We start from the raw sequence: 18,777 nt of genomic DNA on the forward strand, positions 1-18,777 counted from the left end.
GCGGGACATGGCCCCGCAGCCCCGCGCGCGCGGGGCAAGTCCAGATGTGCTTCCAGCTGCCCACGGATTCCTGAGCGCTGCGTCAGCGCCCAGGGCGAACTCGGCACAACCTGCCTCGTGCAGGAAGAGATTAGCGACCAGGTGAGGCAGAGGGAGGCAAACAGACCTCCCCCAGGGGCAGATGTGCGGGGAGGGAAGGGATGTGGGAACGTGACTGCACCGCCAGCCCGGTTCCGGGGAGCACCGAGGGATGCGCCGGGTGCTGCTCCGTGCTTGGGAAAGTCACGGCGCGTGGGGAAACCTGGAAAAATCACTCCTGCACGAGCGGGATGGGCCTTACCTGTGGACAAGCACAAACTGCTCGGGCTGCAGGAAGCGGAACCAGCCCGTGCCCTGCAGGAAGGGGATTCAGCAGAGATGTCCGGGGGTTTCCCTCGGCATCCCTCGCACTGATCGGCACTCAGGTGAGGCCAGGAGGGGTCAGGAGGCCGATCCCCCCCACCCCGGTCTGCAATTCCCACAGCAATTCCCAGCCCCACCGACTCCCTTCCCCGTGGTCAGAGGCCTTGGGAACGTGTCCTTATTTTTGCCGTGAGGACTAGTTGTGGCATGCGCCGGTCACACCCCGCTGCTCATCCCCAACTGGGCATATTGGAGGCTCGGTTTCAAGTGCTCGCTCCGAATCAAGCAAAACAGGAACTTCAGCCCGGACCTTCCCCGGCCGGGCGGGCTCCGGGTGCCGGCAGCTTCCCCCGGGCTCTCGGCTCTATTCCCCAAGAGCTTCCCCAAGCGCCAGACTCAATCCCAGTGCCGGGAAAGTCCCAAATCCACCCGCGTTCCCTCTCTTCCAGCACCTCTCTCCTCTCCCTCAGCGTTTGCCCCCAGAGCGAGCGGCCAAACCCCCCCCTTCTCCACCCCGCGGGGCCGAGGCGGGGCTGGGGGCGGCCGGGGGCCGGCACACAAAGGCGGGGGCTGCGCCGGGGCGGTCCCGGGGCTCGGGGCTCCATCCAAGGCTCCTCCTCCGCCGCCGCCAAGCCGGGGATGCTGCGGCCGGGCCGGCACCGGGAGCCCCGCGGAGCCCCGCGCCGCGCCCGGGACACGGCGGCCACCCGAGGTGGGCACGGGGGACAGGCGGGGGGCACCGGGGGTGGGGAGGGGGCCGTGCCCGGGAGCTCCGGGCAGGGGGACGAGCGGGAGGGGGAGGCGGCGGCGAAGCGCTGCGGGACGTGCGGGGGAGCTCCGGGAAGAGGGATGGGGGTCCGGGAGGACCGGGGGGACCGGGAGGGGCTGAGCTGCGCTGGGGGGACTCTCCGCACTGCGATCGGGGCGCGTCTCCTCGGGGTGAACCTCCCACCTCTGCCGGGCACGGGGCGCGGGGCTCGGGCACGAAGGGTCGGGGGGGGCGGCTGGACTCGCCCCCGTGGCCGGCTCGCATCCCCCCCTGCCCGCCCGCGGCTCCCCCGGGGCTCGGCTCTGGCTTTTCGCTTTCCCTCTGAAGTCTGGAAAACTTCTTTTTCGCACGGCAGCGAGAAAATTCTGCGTGTTCAGCACCTCGGTGGTGAGGGCTGCCTCGGGTTACAGCGTCCCCAAACTCCCCGGGAAGGGAAAGGAAAAGGAGCGGATGCCTTTGGTTTGCTGTCATCAGCACGGAGCCATCCCGGCAGAGGGGCTGCGTGCCCGTGCAGGGATTATTTGCCGCCGGAGCCCGCGGGCGTGCGGGCAGCGCGGGGCGAAGGAAGGGGATAAGGCAGCGCAGGGGATGTGCCCGGCGTGGGCATCATCGGGCACCTCCGTGGGAGATGCCAGTTGCGCCTGGATGCGGCATCATCCAGGTACAGACGGGGATCGCTGGAGGGGGCTCAGCCTTCTCTCGGGTGCGCAGCGCTGGCTCTGGCGATGTCCCCTCGCCGTGCAGGGGCTGTGCCTGGTTTCGCAGGCAGGTGAAGGCGTGGGCGGGGGGGGGTCAGTGCCGCGCCGAGCCCGCACAGCTCCCGGGGGTGCCCGCGCGGCTCCGGGAAAGCCGGGGATTAATCTCGCCTTTAAAAGCAGCGCTGGAGAGCTGCCACGGCTGTGGCAGGAGTCAGCTCCGGGCTGTCGCTGCTCACCCCGCTGACGCTCTGCCTTCAGCGCCAGAGCTGCAGAGCCCAGCGAACCCAGCGGGGACCAAGCGCGGGGACGGGTCCCGGGCTCGGCTCGCGGCGCTCCTGTCCTTGCTCAGCCGGCTGAGGAGTGTCCGTCCTGCTGTCTGTCCGAACAGGCCAGACACCTGTCTGGGCTCTGCAGAGACCACCTCGCTCTCTCTCGTGCTTCAGGGGTCTGTGGCCACAGGACAGGTCCCCAGGGGTGTGGCAGGAGGGTCCCACACGAGTGGGACCAGCAGACTGTGGGGGAGCCCTGACAGCTCCCATCCAGGTATGCCCACACACCCCCTACCTGGTACCACCACGTCCCTGCTGCACATCCCTTTCTCCCGGGGCAGTTTGCATTTGCCTTCCCCTGTCCCGTTCTGCCACCACCCCCCTGGCCCCCGTGTCAGCTCCTTCCAGCAGTGCCGAGCCCTCCCTGGGCACCTCCTGCCCTGGCAGAGCAGCGCTGGGGGGGTTTCTCTTTCTCTTTCTGGTGCTCACAAGTGGGGCCCGTGACCTCCTTCCACGCGTGCCTTGCTGTGCTCAGAGGGACCAGCCCCTGACCCATTTTCCCGGGCAGGCCTGCGTTTCCATGGCTGTCCAAATTCCCTCCCCGGAGCCTGTTTTCCACACTGGAGGCTGCGGCAAGTGGAATATGAGCCGGGGAGAAACTCCTCGTGAGCCTCCGCTATCTCCCATCGCTCCAGACACTGATTAACCTCCCTTTGAAATCCCTGCCAGGGCAGAGCCCGTCCGGCTGCTCCTCGCCTGGTCCCAGCCTCCCACGCCAGCCTGGCTGTGCCCTGTCACACACCATCACACAGCTCCCCGTGTGCCCAGCTCACCCCTACACCCCCTGCCAGGCTTCTCCGGGGGCTGCAGAGCCCCCCCCCCGAGAGCCGCAATTAATCACCGGGGCCATTAATCGGCGGGACAAAGGGCTGGAAGCGCAAAACCCTCGGCGCGATCAGCCCGGGGGGGGCAATTAGTGGCAGCTGCCGAAGCGCCCTCGGGGATGCGAGCGCCGGCTCCGGGGATGCTCCGGGGATGCTCCGGGGATGCTCCGGGCTCCCGCGGCCGAGCCCCCTTGCCCTCGGAGCCCCCCAGCCGTGCCCGTGGCCCTCCGGCTGCCCTCGGCACCGCAGGCTGCTAAATCGGGCTCGAGCCGATCCCTCCCACCCGCCCCTTAGTCACTCTTCCCTGGCAGGCGGCGCTGGCAGCGGGTGGGAGGCGAAGGGATGCGAGACTCGGGCAGGAAAAACGAGAGCTCCGGGAGAGCCAGGCTCCTCTGCGAGCCACCGAGGCGGGCACAGGGATTTCCAGGGCAGGATTCCCGTGCCCAGGGTGTGCAGGGCAGACTCTTCCCCACCCCGGGTTTGGGCAGAAGGAGGGGGGGTGTCTGTGCTGGCTGCTGAGCAGGGATGGGGATGCTCCCCCATCCCGCGCCTCCCTTGCTCTGCTGGTGTGTCCTCAGCCCTAAATCACTGTTTTGCCCCTCTCTGGGAGCCTCTGTTTTGCGGTGGGCAGGTCCAGTCATGCTCAGGTGAGCCTCAGGTGAGGCATGTGCAGCACGCAGGGGTGGGCAGAGCGGCCACTCTGGGTGCAACAGGCAGCAAAACCCCGGATCATCGACCTGCTCTCCTTGAGCCCACTGAGAAGCAGCTCTGGCAGCCAGAGCTGAGCTCCAGGGTCCCTCCTGGGGACACTCAGTCACCCACAGACAGAGCTCAGTGCCTGTGCTACAAGGTGCTGCGTGGACAAGTGTGAACACATAGTAGCACTGCGGCTATTCTGGGAAACTGCTGCTAAAACTGGTGCTAGAACTGGTGCTAGAACTGCTCCTAAAGCAGCCCAGGCTGGCAGGGACAGGACCATGGCCCAGCATGGCTCCATAACACAGTGCCACCCGTGCCCTGCACCCCGAGCCGTGGGACCTTAATCCTCCAGCACTTCACCCTGACAGGAAACTTGGAGGCTTTTCCCCCCCCAGCCTCCCCCCTAAGCCCTGACTTGCATGTTTTTAAGTATTTCTTTCTCTTGGGAGGTCTTAAAATCCACCCCCCTGCCTCGTTTCCTTGGTGTTCCTTGTTTGCCAGCTGCCCCTGGGTTTGCTGCTGTGGCTTTTTCCCGGGAGATGCGGAGGTGCAGGAGCTGTGGAAGGGGCAGGATGCAGGGAGGAGACACCAGGGCAGCAGTGGCAGGACCTCAGCGGACAGTTTCCATCAGGGATTAGTTAAAAATAGCCGGGAATGCACAAAGATCTGGCACGTGGCTCGCAGAGACTCCCCTGCACGGGGGTTGTTTGCTCATGGAGACGAGCCCCACCAGGAGCAGGAAGGCTCAGCTGGGTGAGCAATTCCCAAATCCTTCGTGGGAAGCGCTGAGTGTGCTCAGAGGTGGCCACTGCCCGGGTTTGGGGAGCCAAATCCAGGGGCAGGGGCTGCACAAGCTGTGCTGGGGCTCCTGCTGGCTCCTCTCAGCAGCATTCCCGGCCTGTCCTTCCTCTTCCTCGCAGGCAGGAGTTTTCCCCCTGGGCTAAAAGATCTGCCTTTATCTCCTGGTGGCAGCACAAGGCCTCTGAGGAAGCAGCTCCCTCCAGCAGAGGGTAGCAATGCCTGTGCACGCTCCCAGATAAGAGGATTTTTAATGATTTACAGAAGAGCCTCATCCCCTGAGCCTCTGACTTGTGGAGGATGGAGCATCCCTCCCCAGTGGGCACTGGCAGTGCTCAGCTCTGAGAGCTGGAGAGGAGCTTTCTGCCCTCTCCCTGGAAAAGAAAAAGCCTCCCAAACGCCCCTCCAGAGATCCCAGGAGCTGTTGCCATCGCTGTTCTCTCACTTATTCCACGTTTCCTAGATGCAGAGCCGTGGACTTGGCCACTTGCCTAAGCAAAGATAACCCTGTCAGAGGTTCTAGCTCAGGGTGCCAGTTGGAAAGAACATTTAGATATTTAATTGCCTTTTTTTTTGTTTTTTCCAGCGAGCCAGCAGCCAGGACTGTCTCCACAGACCTGCTCCTCCAAAACCCAAGTGCCTGTGTTTAGCTTTTTTAAACAATTTAGCGACGTCTCTCTAAGCCAGTTAGGGATGATCTCCTTTAAAGGTTAATTGAATATTCCTTGCAACTTTGATGTACATTTTTCTGTTGAGAGAATTGCTCTATTTGGCAGCCAGGCATTAAAGGGGTGGTTTTCACCAACGGGCCAAGTCTGAAAAATAGAGGAGGAGGAAAATAGGAAGCGAGAACTGAATTTGCCTTGTTGGTTGGGTTTTTTTCCCCCTTCTGCTGCTGCTGCATTGAAGCAGAGCAGGGATAGGGAGGTAACAGCCTGGGAAACAAGAGAGGGAGCTGAAGGGTGAGGGGACAGCAGCAGCAGATGCTTTTGCAGCAAGGCCTGAGATGGCAGAAGTTGCCTTTTCTCAGCTCCCACCTCACTGAGCATCAGGCAGGGGATGAAAATACCCACATTTAGACAAATCCACGGCATAACTGGTATCACAAATGGGGAAGGGCAGCACAGAAATAATCACAGCTCAGGTTTGGAGCTGAGCTCTGTGAAGTCAAGCCTAGATTTGACACAGAGGTTAGTTTGCTGGAAGGTCCTTAGCTCCTACCCCAGAGAAGTTCTTCCTCTGATACTCCTGGCTTTCCTTAGGGTAAGGACAGGGATTGAGGGGTTTCAGCTACTGCCAGGGCCAGTTATTTCCCCTCCTGTTTCTCAGACAGTCTCCAGCCTGTGATTTCAGGAATATGCCCCAGCCCAGCCCCTGGCTGCTCATGTCCTCACCTCCCTGGCCATCACTAGAGTGAGGGAGAGCAGGGCTGGGCACCCTGGCAGGGCTCCTGGTGCCCCTGAACCCGGCAAGGCTGAGAGAAACCCGCTTTATGGTCCCCCAGACACAGCAGGGAGGTGCCAAAAGTGGCACCTGGAGGAGGTGAGGGAGCAGAGAGGGGACCCAGCTGGGCAGCCAGGGAAGGTGGGCTGGGCAGTGTGGCCACCAGGAGCACGGGGGGCAATGCCAGCCCTGCTCCTGGCTGCTTTTCAGCAGCCTGGGAGAGGGGGGGAGACAATAAAAAGCAGGAAGGTTGCAAACAGAGCCCTGTCTCCATGGCAGCCTGCGGCACCGCTTCTAAATTTTCCCTGAACGTGGAGAGGATGCTTTTCTCCCCTCTGTGTTCTTGGGGGGGGGGGTTTGCAGCAGAAAGGGCCTTAGCCCAGGTGTTTCCTGGTGCCTGGGGAGGTTGGTGGCTTGTGGAAGGATCCCTTGGTGCTCCCATCTTGTCAGAACCCGGGGGAAAGGCTCTCTGCCCCTGGTTTCACCCGTGATTAGGGGGACGGAGGAAGACACGTGCAGAGCCCGTGGAAGCAGCAGAGCTGGGAGGAGAAGTATTTAGGGCTCATCTCGAGTTACACCAAGTCCTGGCTATTTTTAGCCGCACAGAACAAAGCCCTTCCATCAGCTGGACCCCGGGGGAGGTGCAGGGGAGGCAAACCCAACACCAAACCCAACAGCCCCGGGCACGGAGCTGGGGCTGCACAGGCAGCAGTCACAGGGCCCAGGAGGGGATGCACAGAGAGCCCCTGAGCTGCCCAAATTCCCCGCAGCAGGCCGGGTTGTTGGGTGCCCAGCCCTGGCAGATTGTGTGGTGCGAGGTGGGAAGTGGATGCACGAGGAGGGGCCCGGCGGCTCCGAGCTCAGCTGTCGCCCACCCCGGCACCACCTGCCAGCCCCAGACGGCTCCCAAAATAACCCAACCCGGCCCCCTGCACCTGCTGCCTGGCAGGGATGGGCCACCCCGGGTGGGGACCTGCTGGGAGGTGTCGCCTCTCCCCCCCTCCAAAAAAACCCTCCCCTGTCAGCAGAGGGGGTCCTGCCCCGCTGGGTGCTGTGGCTGTTCCCCGGTGGATCTGATGATTCCCGGCGTGGGAGGGGAGTGAATTCACCAGTGGCCGTTCCCTGGTGGCAGTGTCACCACCCAGGTGTGCCCGGCCAGCCCCCGAACCTGCAAAAAGACAAAAGCAGGAGAGGGAGAGCGGCATTTGTGAGCTCCCAATTAGCAGGGCTTTAATTGCAGTATTAGTTGCTCATTAGTGGGAAAAGCCAGATGCTGGGAGGAATTAGCTAAGCTGAAAAGATCTTTCTCTCCACCCCAGGAATATTTAACTATGTCTCATAGAAGTGTTTCCTTTGTCCCCGGAGCATGACTGATATGACTTGTGTGGGTGCCGTTGAATCACTGATGAGCTCCAAAATCCCTGTGACAGGAGGCTGCTGTGACAGGGTGGGAATAAAACTGGGGAGACCTGGGTGGCACAGGTAGGGTTTGGCACGTGGTTGGGAGCTCTGGAGGGCCCTGGAGTTAATTTAACCTAAAACAGAGGGAGAAAGCACTTGGGCTCTGGGCTGAGCAGGGAGCTGGGAATGCCACAGGTAGGACTGAGGGTGACCTGCAGAAATGTGGGGTGTCAGGAGAGTGAAGAAGAGCTGCAGACCAAGCTGAGGTGGATAAAACAGGGAGGACCAGTCTCCCAGGATATTCCCACTGTTCCCTGCTGATGCTTGTGGGAACAGCCCCTGTCTGAGGTCAGACAGGGGCAGCAGGGGAGAGGCTGGGGGGGGTCTGAAGCCCAGCTCCTCGCAGTGCTTGGGTTTCCTTGCCCCTGGAGCTGTTTAATCCAATCTGCAGCTCTCTGGGGAGAGCTGAGGCCTTTCAGCTCCAGAAATCCCTCCTTGCTCCGTGCACAGAGGCACTGGGCTGGCTCAGGAAGTGATGCTCACACTGGACAGCCTCCAGTGGGCTGGGCAGGGAGCAGCAGCTTCCCAAACAGCCCGTCAGTGACACCAGTCCGGCTCTGACCGCTGGCTGGGCGGGCAGGTGGGAGCAGGAGGGGCAGGGGATGTTGTGTCCCCCGTCACCACACTGCTGGGTGACATTCTGAGCCCGAGGATCAGTTCAGAGAATCACAGAACACCCTGAGCTGGAAGGGACTCAAAAGAATCAGAGTCCAGCTCCTGGCCTTGCACAGACACCCCAGCAGCCCCACCCTGTCCCTCAGAGCGTTGTCCAAACCCTCCTGGAGCTCTGGCAGGTTTGGGGGGCTGTGCCCAAACCCTGGGGAGCCTGTTCAGTGCCCAACCACCCTCTGGGGGAAGAACTTTCCCAAATATCCAGCCTGACCCTGCCCTGACACAGCTCCAGGCAGTTACACCTCCCCAGCCCAGCCGTGACTTCCCCACGGGCTGTAACTCCCCACTGGCTTCTCCTGGGAATAAACAGCTTCTGGCTGTGGCTGTGACCTTTCAGCCACCAGCAGCAAGGTTTGTCTCACTTCTACATCCCTCTCGGGCTGTGGGACAGAAGGATTAATAATCCATCCCTCTTCCAGCCCGTGTGTTTGCTCAGAACAGCTGCCCGGGCAGCGTCTGCTGCGGAGGGAACACGAGGCTCTGCAGAAACACAGGTGTTGGGAGTCACAGGACTCTGCTGACACCAGTTTTCTGTGGGTTGAGCAATCGTCCCCGGGCAGGGACAGGAGCCTCTCCCTGCTCGGCCCCAGGGGAGCGGTGGGAGCAGTGTGGAAGCGGGAACAGCACGGTGGGTGTGGAGCCCAGACCCTCAGAGCTCACCCTGCCAAGGTGATTCACTGTTAATTTGAGAAATTCCTCTCCTTCCAGGACTGGCTTCCCCAAACAGTCCCACCTACATCCTCTCAGGGATGATCTCACCCTGCTCTCCCAGCAAAGCCACTCGCTGGCACATCCCTGGGCACATCCCTGGGCAGGAGCGGGGCCTCCATCGCTCCATGGGTGGAAGGGAAGTGCCCGCAGCTCCTCCAAGCCCTTCCCAAAGCTGATGCTGGATTCAGCGCTGATTCCTGGCTTTTCCAGCAGGAGGGAGGGTGACACAAATGCCCTTGACCTGAGCCAGCCTCCCACAGGAGCCGGGTGCAAGGAGGCAGCGCTCGGTGCTGCCGAGGGGCTTCCGAACGGAGGCAAATTGCCTTTTTTCGCCTTTTTTTCCCCCATTGAGCGGTCGCACCTTCGCCTGCAGGGCCTGCAGCAGGATGACCAGCTGCCAGGGCGCACCGGCAGGGCCTCGGCACGGTCCGGGACCGCCGCGCTGGCACGAAGCCCACCCGACCCCCTGCCAAAGGCAGCGAGCGGCTCCTCTAACAAGCGCCGGGCGGGGGGTGTGAATTCTCTCGCTGTTCATTGAAAGAACATTAAGTGTGATGGACTCCCGGGCTATTAGAGTGGATGTAACGTGTAATTGAGGCTGGTTTATTCTTCCTGTCGAGTGTCCCCCTCGGCCGCTGGCAGATCGGGGCGGAACACATGGTGCGCGCTTTGTGCTCCATTCACTGCCCGCCTGCCATCGAAACGATCCCGATGAATGACAATGAAGGAGAGGGGACAATGGCCCGCGGTGAATGGGAGCCTTGTCGTGGGGCCCCGAGCCACAATTGAGCACCACGGGCTGGCGCCTGCCCGGGCAGGCTCCGAATTGCCCCCCCTTAGCGCGGGGAGGGGGGACCATTACGGGGAGGGGGCAAGGTCGGCGCTCTCCAAGCCCTTATTGCTGCCATTTCTTTGGAGACCGAAATGAGCAGGTTTTGGAGAGCCTGGCTCCAGCTGGGCACGGGCAGGGCAGGCAGGAGCTGGAGCGGGGACGGGCAGATGCTCGCACAGCCCAGGCTGGACTCAAAGCGTCAGTCGGATGCTCCACGAGGCACGTGGGGGGCTTTTCGCCCCAGAAAATGCCCACATTTCCCCCCAGGGCCGCATCCCTGGCGCCTCAAAGACCCGAATCACCGCGTGAAACGGGGGCACATCACCTGGCAGCGATCGAGGGAAAGAGGAAGGAGGCTGATCCCCGAGCCGGGCTCCTGGCAGCTGCTCCCTGTGTTATCTGTGCCTCTCCCAACAAACACCCAAATGTGTGGGAGCATCTGCACAGAAAGGATGAATAATAATTCGAGAGGGGAAAAAGAGTGGGCGAGAGATTGCAGGGAAGAAGGAAGCTTTGGCGTTCTGAAAGAGGGAACAGGGAAGAACAGGATCAGCAGGGAGCCAAGTGACACCGCGAAGCCCGGGAGGAAACGAGGGCTCTTTTGCGAGGGTGACCTGTCGGGGAAGGTGGGGGGAAAGCTGCTGCCTGCGCGAGAACTCTGCAGGGGAGAGGGGGAAAGCCTCAAAGAAAGCGTGCTGGGAAGGAGATAAGATTAAATTCCTGCAGCCCATTGAGGAAGGAGGCGACGGGAAGGAGCTGCTCTCCCACGTGCAGGGAAGGCATGACTGGGATGATGAGATGCCATTCATTTTTTCCCCCCTCTCCCTGCACAGGCAGGAGTGGGAGCATCCACGTGCTCAGCCCCGAGCCCGTGGGTTTAGCCCGCACTGCCTGAGTGTTTGTTGGGGGGTCTGTCCCCCCCAGGAGCACCGCGGGACCCCCACACACCTCCCCACTTCACCTGGGGGGTGGGTGACCTGCAGAGCTCCCCTCCCAGCCTGACTGTTGTGTGATTCCGGGATTCAGGGGTTTTGTTCACAGCCCCTGAAGGGCCGCGGAGCACAGACACTGCTCTGGGGGTCCGGGCTCGTGCTGCCGCCCCCCCGGCCCCCTCCCCACCGCGGCGCCGACAAAAGAGCCCGGAGGGGCTCGTTTGCTGAGCGGGAGGGGAAGGCTCGTGTCTTTTCTGGCTTTCTCTCCCCGCTAATTGATGAGTGACGGGGCAAATCGCGGCTCAGGGTAATCACATTTAGCGCCCAGAGCCCGGCGGGGCTGGGGCTGAGCCGGGGTGGGGGGGGCTGCAGCGTTTGGCTTTGGGGACAGAGCCAGGCTGGTACAGTGACATTGCCACCGCAGTGCCCGGGCTGGGGCACCCCTGTTTTCATTGCCTGCACTCTCAGTATCACTTACTTTTCATTTTTTACCCCCCACCCCGTTTTACACTTTGCAGCAAAGCCCGACCCGACCCAACCGTGCCTGTTGCCGAGCTTGCAAACCCCTTAAAAATACATGTGTGCATCCACACAGCCAAATATACCTGTGTGCACGTAATGACTGGGGTTGGGTTGGCTCAGCAGACTGATCTGGCTCCCTGTGGAGCCACACGGTCACTGGATGTGATACAGGGAAGATGCCAGTGTGAGGCTGAACAAGGAGGGGGACAAGTCTGGTCCCCCTTTTGGAGGTCCCCCGAAAGCTGGAGCGGGAGCCTGTGCTGCCTCCAGAGCCTTCCCCTTCCTGCAGACATTGCCCATGAATTCCAACTCCTCCACGGCTTTCAAAGTGTTCATTTTTAAGTGGGAAGGGGGAAGGAGAAGAAAAAGATGTGCCCAACCCTCTCAGGCGTGTGTGGGAGGGCTGGGATTGATTGAAACACCTCCTGCCAAGAGGCTGGAAAGTCCCAGCTCTCCCTCTCGGTATTTCTCCCTTCTCCTGCAGGCACCCAAAAACCCAAGGGCACATCTATCCAAGGGGACAGAGAGCCTGGAATCCCTGGAGCAGCAGCTCCACGCAGCCTGCAACCTCTGTTTTAAGGGATCAAACCTCCCCCTCCCCACCTCTGCCATAGGTGCCTGTAAATACACCCGGGTGTAAAATATGTGTCAGCACACCGGGGCCACTCCCTGGCACGTGTTGAGCCCTGCCCGGGGTTGCTGTCACCGCAGTTGGCAGCTCTGCTGCCTCCCGTGCCACTGATCCCCTCCCCTGCGGCGATTCCTGCCCCTCCCTGCCCTCTCTGCCTCTTCCCCTGCACGAGTGAGGGAAGCCCAAAGTCGTTTATCACCTCTCACACATCAGCATCCCGGCAGCAGCTCAGGCCTCGGGTCTTACTTGCTCCTCCTAATCCCCCCAAAATGGATTTAGGGATTAGAATGGTATCATCTGTCTCTCCAGGACTTTCCTTGGATACTTAAATCAATCTGGGTCCTGGGGGCGTGGAGAAAAGGGAACAGCTGAAGCTGAGGGGTGGGCACAGGTCGGTGTTGCCCTGTTTTTGGGATGCAGAGGGGCTGGCACTGGAGCAGGGGTAAGGCAGGACATATCCAAGAGTGGGAATCACGCAGGAGTGACTGCCTGGAGCTGGAGGATGAGGACGCCCTGGCACACCCCCTCCACCCCCCACCCCTGTGCCACTGCCAGGGGACACTGTGAACCCCCAGGATTCCTGTTTGGGTGATGGGAGCTGGGCCTGGGGTAGCTCTGGAGAAGAGCTGGATCACACAGTGCCAACACCGGGAGCTCTGAGCTATTCCAAAGGAGCAGAAATGTCTCCTCTCTGCTCATCCTGTGCCAACAGGATTTAACTCATTTGGCTTATGTCCTTTCCCCCTTTCTCCCCCTAATTACCTGGATGGAAGGTGCATCTCCATTTGAGCCCTGGCTCTGGGAGCCAAGAGCCACAAAGGCCACCAGGAGCTGGGGGTTTATTTTCTGTATCTTTTTCCCCCCAGCAGAGAGAGCGAGCACAGAGCCCCACATCCCTCTGGGCCCTCCTCACAGCACTCAGCACACACACGAGGCCTCTCCTCCTCTGAAGTGCTGCACAGACATTAAGTGTAATTAAACCTCACTGCTTCCCTTTTCAGGCAGGTTAAGAGGGGCACTGAAAAGTGGAGAATCGGGGGGCACAGGCTGGTGCAGGAGAGGGTTCTGGCTGTGGCTGGTTGGCAGGAGACGGGATCCATCACGTGCAAAAAGCAGGAGCCAAGGGTGCTCGTCGAAATTATGCCTCTTAGGCACCTAAAAATCACTACAAACCCCTTTTCCTCCTCTTGTCATTTTAGAGACCTGTAGAGAGCCCTCCTGCTGTAACCTGCAGGTCCTGGCAAGCCCCCTGGGCGTTGGGCAGGATGCCCCTGGCCAGTCAGGAGCTGTGGCCTGGGGGACTCAGGCAACTTGTGGGAGGCTCCGGGAGCCATCCCTGGGCTCAGGGAAAAGCCCTGCTCTTCCCTGGGTGCCACCCTCCTTCCCACGGGGCTGGGAGTGGGGGGAATCAGCCTCAGCAAACATCCCTGTCCCTTCACACGCACGAGGGGCACCTGGTCCATCTGCACCCACCCCTGGGCACTCAGGGGAGATGTGCACAGAGGTGCCCTTGGCACAAACCCTGTCAGTGCTGGTGTGTGCCCAGCTGTGCCTGCCAGGTGTGCTTAGGGCAGAATCATGGAATATCCTGAGCTGGAAGGGACTCACAAGGATTAAAGTCCAACTCTGTGCAGACACCCCAGCAATCCCACCCTGTGCTGAGAGCGTTGTCCAAACGCTCCTTGAGCTCTGGCAGGTTTGGGGGGGGCTGTGCCCAAACTCTGGGGAGCCTGTTCAGTGCCCAGCCACCCTCTGGGGGAAGAACCTTTCCCTGAGATCCATCCTGACCCTGCCCTGGCACAGCTCCAGCTATTCCAGGGTGCTGTCCCTGCTCACCCAGAGCAGAGATCAGGAGCTGCCCCCGCTGAGCTCTGCCCTCGGTGTCCCCTCTCACCCAAACCCCACCTCGTAGCATCACCCCCCGCTCCCGTGGCTGCTCCTGACCCCGCTGTCTCTGTGTCCCCAGACCCGCCGCCGGCTTTGCTATGAGCTCAGCCGGGCCCTGCCCCCGCCGGGACCAGCATGGGCAGCGTGAGCAGCCTCATCTCCGGGCACAGCCTGCACAGCAAGCACTGCCGCGCCTCCCACTACCGCCTCCGAAAGCCCTCCCACCTCAAGAAACTCAACCGCTACTCGGACGGGCTGCTCCGCTTCGGCTTCTCCCAGGACTCCGGACACAAGTCCGGCTCCAAAAGCAGCAAGAATGAGGACTTCTTCTACATCAAGGTCAGCCAGAAGTCCCACGGCTCCCACCGGGACTACACCTCCCTGGCCGGAGGGGAGCTGGGCCAGGCCGGCGGCAGCAGCAGCATCGACTTTGGGACGCCCACGCCGCAGAAGCTGCTGCCCTTTCCCAGCCAGCTGGAAGTGGTTAGTGGGGGAAAGGTGGCCCCGGGAGCGGGGGGTGCCCCACTGGGCCCCATCCATCCTCGGAGGGGGTGCAGGTCCCAGGGCAGGGCTGTCCTGCCCACGGTCCGTGAGATCAGTTTGCGCTGGGAAGCGGGAGGAGAGGGGCAGCAGGGAGGTGCTGGGGGCACTGTGCCACCCTCTCCTTTTTGGGACTGGGCTCAGTAGCACGCTCCAAAGTCGTGCCATGTGATCCAAGGCACACAGACCCTTTAATTCCCAAACACACCCTTCACCTCCCAGCAGAGGCACTTTCACCCATCGGCGTCTTCCCGAGCTTTTGGCCCTCGAGGGAGAGCGGAGCTGTCCCGCCGTGGGGGTCTCATCCCTGGGGGCAGAGGGTGTAGGGGGGGACAGATGGCATTGTTTGGGTCTGTGCTGATGGTTTGGGTCTGTGCTGATGGTTTGGGTCTGTGCTGACGGGCTCTGCTCTCCCCCAGGGTGTGGACAAGCCTCCTGCCCGTCCCACCGCCTTCAAGCCGGTGCTGCCGCGCTCGGGGGCCATCCTGCACTCCTCCTCCTCCCCCGAGAGCGGGGGACACCTCCCCCCGCCCCTGCAACCCCCGGAGAAAGCCAAGGAGCAGGAGCTGAAGCCCGTGCTGTGCTCGGGGGGTCTGTCTGACTCGGGCAGGAACTCCATGTCCAGCCTCCCCACCCACAGCACCAGCAGCAGTTACCAGCTCGAGCCCCTCGTCACCCCCATGGGCCCCATCAGCCGCTTCGGGGGCTCTGCCCACAACATCCTGCAGTGTGCCATCATCCAGGACAGCAACATGATGAGCCTCAAGGCCATGTCCTTCTCCGACGGGGGCAACAAGATCCTGAACCCCGGCAAAGCCCCTCACCACCACCACGGAGCCGCGGAGAAAACCGCCTGCGTCCGCTCGCCCATCTCCACCGACGAGTCCACCATCCAGGAGCTGGAGCAGAAGCTGCTGGAGAGGGAGGGGGAGCTGCAGGAGCTTCAGTCGAGCTTCGAGGAGAAGGAAATCAGCTCCTGCCAGGCCTACGAGGAGAAGCAGCGGCGCTGCAAGGAGGAGCTGGAGGGCCTCAAGCAGAAGTGCAACAGCAAACTCAAGCAGACCTCGCAGAAAACGCAGCGCACGCAGCAGGTCCTTCACCTCCAGGTCTTCCAGCTGCAGCAGGAGAAGCAGCAGCTCCGGGAGGAGCTGGAGAAACTCGTGAAGGAGCAGAACCTGCTGGAGACCAAGCTGAGGTCCTACGAGAAGGAGAAGACCAGCTTCGCCCCGGCGCTGGAGGAGACGCAGTGGGAGGTGAGTGGCACCGGGGCACCAAAGCTGGGGCTGAGGGTGCCCAGAGCAGAGTGTGAGTGTGGAATGGGGCAGCTTTGGCAGCAGCAATAAATGGAGCCCTTCTCCACCTCTATTCCTGCCTCCCAGCAGCACCACGGGGGGTGCAGGGCTGTGGGACGTGGCTGTTAAATCCAAGGAATTCTGCGAGCTGTAATTGAGGCTCTCACCGCCCCTCTTAACCCCTCAGCCCTTCCCATCATCCACAGTGCATAAAAACGCTCAGTCATTAAAATAACCTGGCATTTCCAGCCTCCAGCACAGGGTTTTCCAGCTGCCTGCCCCAGAGGAGCAGTAAAGCTGCCTTCCCACGTGGAAATAGGAACTACTTGGACTTGCCACGGCCATTTGTTAGAGAGCAGTAAAACCTTCCACTCCCTGCTTAAGCTTAATTTACTCACTCGTTGGGTGTTGCTGAACAAAGAGCCTTAAACTGATGAAAATCCCGATGTTTATGAATAATTATTTTAAATATTAATTATAACTAATAATTAAATTAATTCTAAATCAAGATGAATAACTGCAGTTCGGGGTCTCCACACGCTGAGCCCCCAGCTGAGGTTTAGATTGGATATGAGGGAGAAATCCTTCCCTGGGAGGGTGGGGAGGCCCTGGCACAGGTTGTGCCCAGTGTGGCTCACATGGGGCACTGTCCCTTGACTCGGGCTCTCCATCCCTGCCCCACAGGTGTGCCAGAAATCCGGGGAGATCTCCCTGCTGAAGCAGCAGCTGAAGGAGTCGCAGACGGAGCTCAACACCAAGACCACCGAGATCCTCGGCCTGAAGGCGCAGCTGAAGGAGGTGAGGGCGAAGATGGAAGGGCTGGAGATGAAGACCCAGGACCTGGAGGTGTCCCTGCGCACCAAGGCCATGGAGCTGGAGGTGTGCGAGAACGAGCTGCAGCGCAAGAAGAACGAGTCGGAGCTGCTGCGGGAGAAGGTGAACCTGCTGGAGCAGGAGATCGTGGACCTGCGCACGGAGCTCGCCGTGCTCAGGGAGCAGCTGAGCGAGGCCCGGGAGGGGCCCGGGCCCTGTGCGGGGCTGGAGGAGGCCCAAGCCCTGCAGGGCGAGGTGGAGAGGCTGCGGGCAGAGCTGGAGGCCGAGCGGGACAACAACGAGCAGATGACCTCCGGCTTCCAGCACGAGCGGCAGACGTGGAAGGAGGAGAAGGAGAAGGTGATCCACTACCAGAAGCAGCTGCAGCAGAGCTACCTGCACATGTACAAGAGGAACCAGAACCTGGAGAAGATGCTGCAGCAGCTGGCGGCAGGGGAGGACGGCAAGGAGCCCATCGAGCTGGAGATCCCCGGCGCCGACGTGCCCTACGAGGACATCATCGCCACCGAGATCTGAGCCGGCCCTGCCCTGCCCTGCCCTGCCCTGCCCTGCCCTGCCCTGCCTGCAGCTCAGGGCAGGTGTCCCTCTCCAGGGGGGACATGCTGCCCGTGCCTTGTACAGTCCAGCTGAGCCATGTATTTATCCGGGGGGCTCCCGGCCCCGCTCCCTGCCCGTCCCGGTGCTCCCCGTCGCCTGTCGTGTTACAGAGGTGAACAAGCAACTCGTGCCAGTGGTGACGTGCCAGCAGCTCCCCCCGCCCCGGCAGTGCCCCTTCTGCCCCTGGGAGGACTGAGGAGCCGGCGATGGGGTGGTCAGGGGACAGGAACCCAGCAGATTAACTCCCGTCGATGCACAGCGCCCGAGGGGTGCTCTGCTCCAGGCTCGGAGGGATCAGGGCACAGCTCCGGGGGTGGGGACACCAAAACTCCGGGCAATGGGGACGCCACGGTCCTTCCCACTGCCTTTGGAGGGAATCAGCCACAGCACACGCCCAGCTCCCTGCAGGAAGCACCACGCTGCTCTCACACCTCCTCACCCTTCTCCGTCAGTGCCAATCCCAGAGCGCTGTGGGACCACGGAGCCACCTCCTGCCACTGGCACATCCACTGCTCCCACCCTCGGGCCGCTGCAGTGCCTCAGGAAGGACCCCACCTGCACCCCCCCAGCGGGTTACAGCCAAAACCCCCCAAAATCCCCGTTCACTGAAGGGCACAGCCCACCCTGCACCCCCCCTGCACATCCCCGGGTGAGCCGTGGCCAGCCCAGCACTCCCTGCTCTGCTGGACGAGGACTCGGCGTCCCTTTCCCAGCTACCAGGCAGCAGCTGGATTTCAGAGCTAGGAGAAGTGTCCCAGCCACAGTCTGACCAAGGAATCGGGGTTGTGTTCACCCCACAGCCCCCCACACTCGCTGCGACCGTCCCCTCCGGGACCCCCGGCTGCCTTATCTCCTGCTGTGTCCTTACATCCACGGGATCCCATCGAGAGGAGCTGGTTAAAAGAACCCCCCCCCCCAAAAAAAAAACCCCCACATTCACTTTGTTTTCTACCCCAGCTCTTAAAAATTTCCTCCTGCCACCAGCAAGTGGATAACGAGGCTCCACTGAAGGTCACCAGAGGTGACTCCCGTGTCCCCTGTGGCTCAGCAGGGCCAGGAGGGAGGGAACCAGCCTGGATCCAGCTTCCCAGGGTGGAGATCTCCAGCCAGGCCCCCTCTGTGCCAGTGCAATGATGTTTTCTTACTGCAGGGTGTCTGTTCACCCACTGCCCCAGCCCAGGGGGTTTGGGGGCAGGTCTTGCACAAACCCCCAAAGCCACAGATCGGGCACAAGGGCTTCATGAGCAGCAGAACCCAGCGCCCCTCACACCATTCCAGCCTGGAAAAGCGACACACAGAAACCAGTCTGTGCCTTCTGCACCTGGCCCCGAGCACCCCCAAGTGCATTGCCCCAAGTTATCCTGGCTGGGCGTCCACCCCGACCCTCATCCACGGCCCTGCCAGAGAAAAGCCAACCTCAGATCCCCGTGGCTGTAAATCGGGGCCACGCCGGGTCCAGCCTCTGCCCAGCCCTGCCCAGGGAAGCTCTGGAGCTGGGATGGCTCCAGCTTCGAGGCCAGAAGGGATTCAGTGCATCCCCCAAGCCGTGGCCCCGAGCACCGGGGGCTCTGCACCCCCCTCCCACCCCAGAGCCAAACCCAGGGGAGCAGAGCCCTTCCCTGCCTTCCCAACGCCCTGCTCCTGCTCCCACTGGCCTTGGAGGCACCACCCCTGTCCCCCAGCCCCATATCCCCCTCTCCCAGCCCCATATCCCCCTCTCCTAGCCCCATGTCCCCCTCTCCCAGCCCCATATCCCTCCCTCCCAGCCCCGTGTCCCCCTCTCCCAGCCCTGTGTCCCCCTCTCCAGCCCTGTGTCCCCCTTCCCAGCCCTGTATCCCCCTTCCCAGTCCTGTATCCCCCTTCCCAGCCCCGTGTCCCCTCTCCCAGCCCCATGTGCCCCTCTC

At 61.8% G+C, this 18,777-nt stretch overlaps 1 protein-coding gene across 2 annotated transcripts; it reads left to right on the forward strand.

Moving 5' to 3' along the window:
• Positions 1–1,038: 1,038 nt before the first annotated feature.
• On the forward strand, positions 1,039–17,787 carry LZTS1 (leucine zipper tumor suppressor 1). 2 transcript variants are annotated; one of them, XM_032712752.1, is made up of 4 exons: positions 1,039–1,114; positions 13,690–14,093; positions 14,570–15,403; positions 16,127–17,787. In XM_032712752.1, the coding sequence occupies exons 2-4, from the start codon at positions 13,746–13,748 to the stop codon at positions 16,790–16,792; spliced, it is 1,848 nt and encodes a 615-aa protein (XP_032568643.1). In that variant the 5' UTR covers positions 1,039–1,114; positions 13,690–13,745; the 3' UTR covers positions 16,793–17,787. The 2 variants fall into 2 exon arrangements, with proteins under 2 accessions (XP_032568643.1, XP_032568644.1); XM_032712753.1 differs by lacking the exon at positions 1,039–1,114 and having other exon boundaries at positions 13,564–14,093.
• The last annotated feature ends 990 nt before the right edge of the window (positions 17,788–18,777 follow it).

This window comes from Chiroxiphia lanceolata, chromosome 28, assembly GCF_009829145.1.
Source record: "Chiroxiphia lanceolata isolate bChiLan1 chromosome 28, bChiLan1.pri, whole genome shotgun sequence".
Taxonomy (NCBI): domain Eukaryota; kingdom Metazoa; phylum Chordata; class Aves; order Passeriformes; family Pipridae; genus Chiroxiphia; species Chiroxiphia lanceolata.

Excerpts from the sequence above, each read along its gene's own strand:
- LZTS1 (XM_032712752.1), top strand. The coding sequence starts at position 13,746 with ATGGGCAGCGTGAGCAGCCTCATCTCCGGGCACAGCCTGCACAGCAAG. Across the intron at positions 14,094-14,569 it reads TTCCCAGCCAGCTGGAAGTG|GGTGTGGACAAGCCTCCTGC; the intron begins GTTAGTGGGGGA and ends GCTCTCCCCCAG. Across the intron at positions 15,404-16,126 it reads TGGAGGAGACGCAGTGGGAG|GTGTGCCAGAAATCCGGGGA; the intron begins GTGAGTGGCACC and ends CCTGCCCCACAG.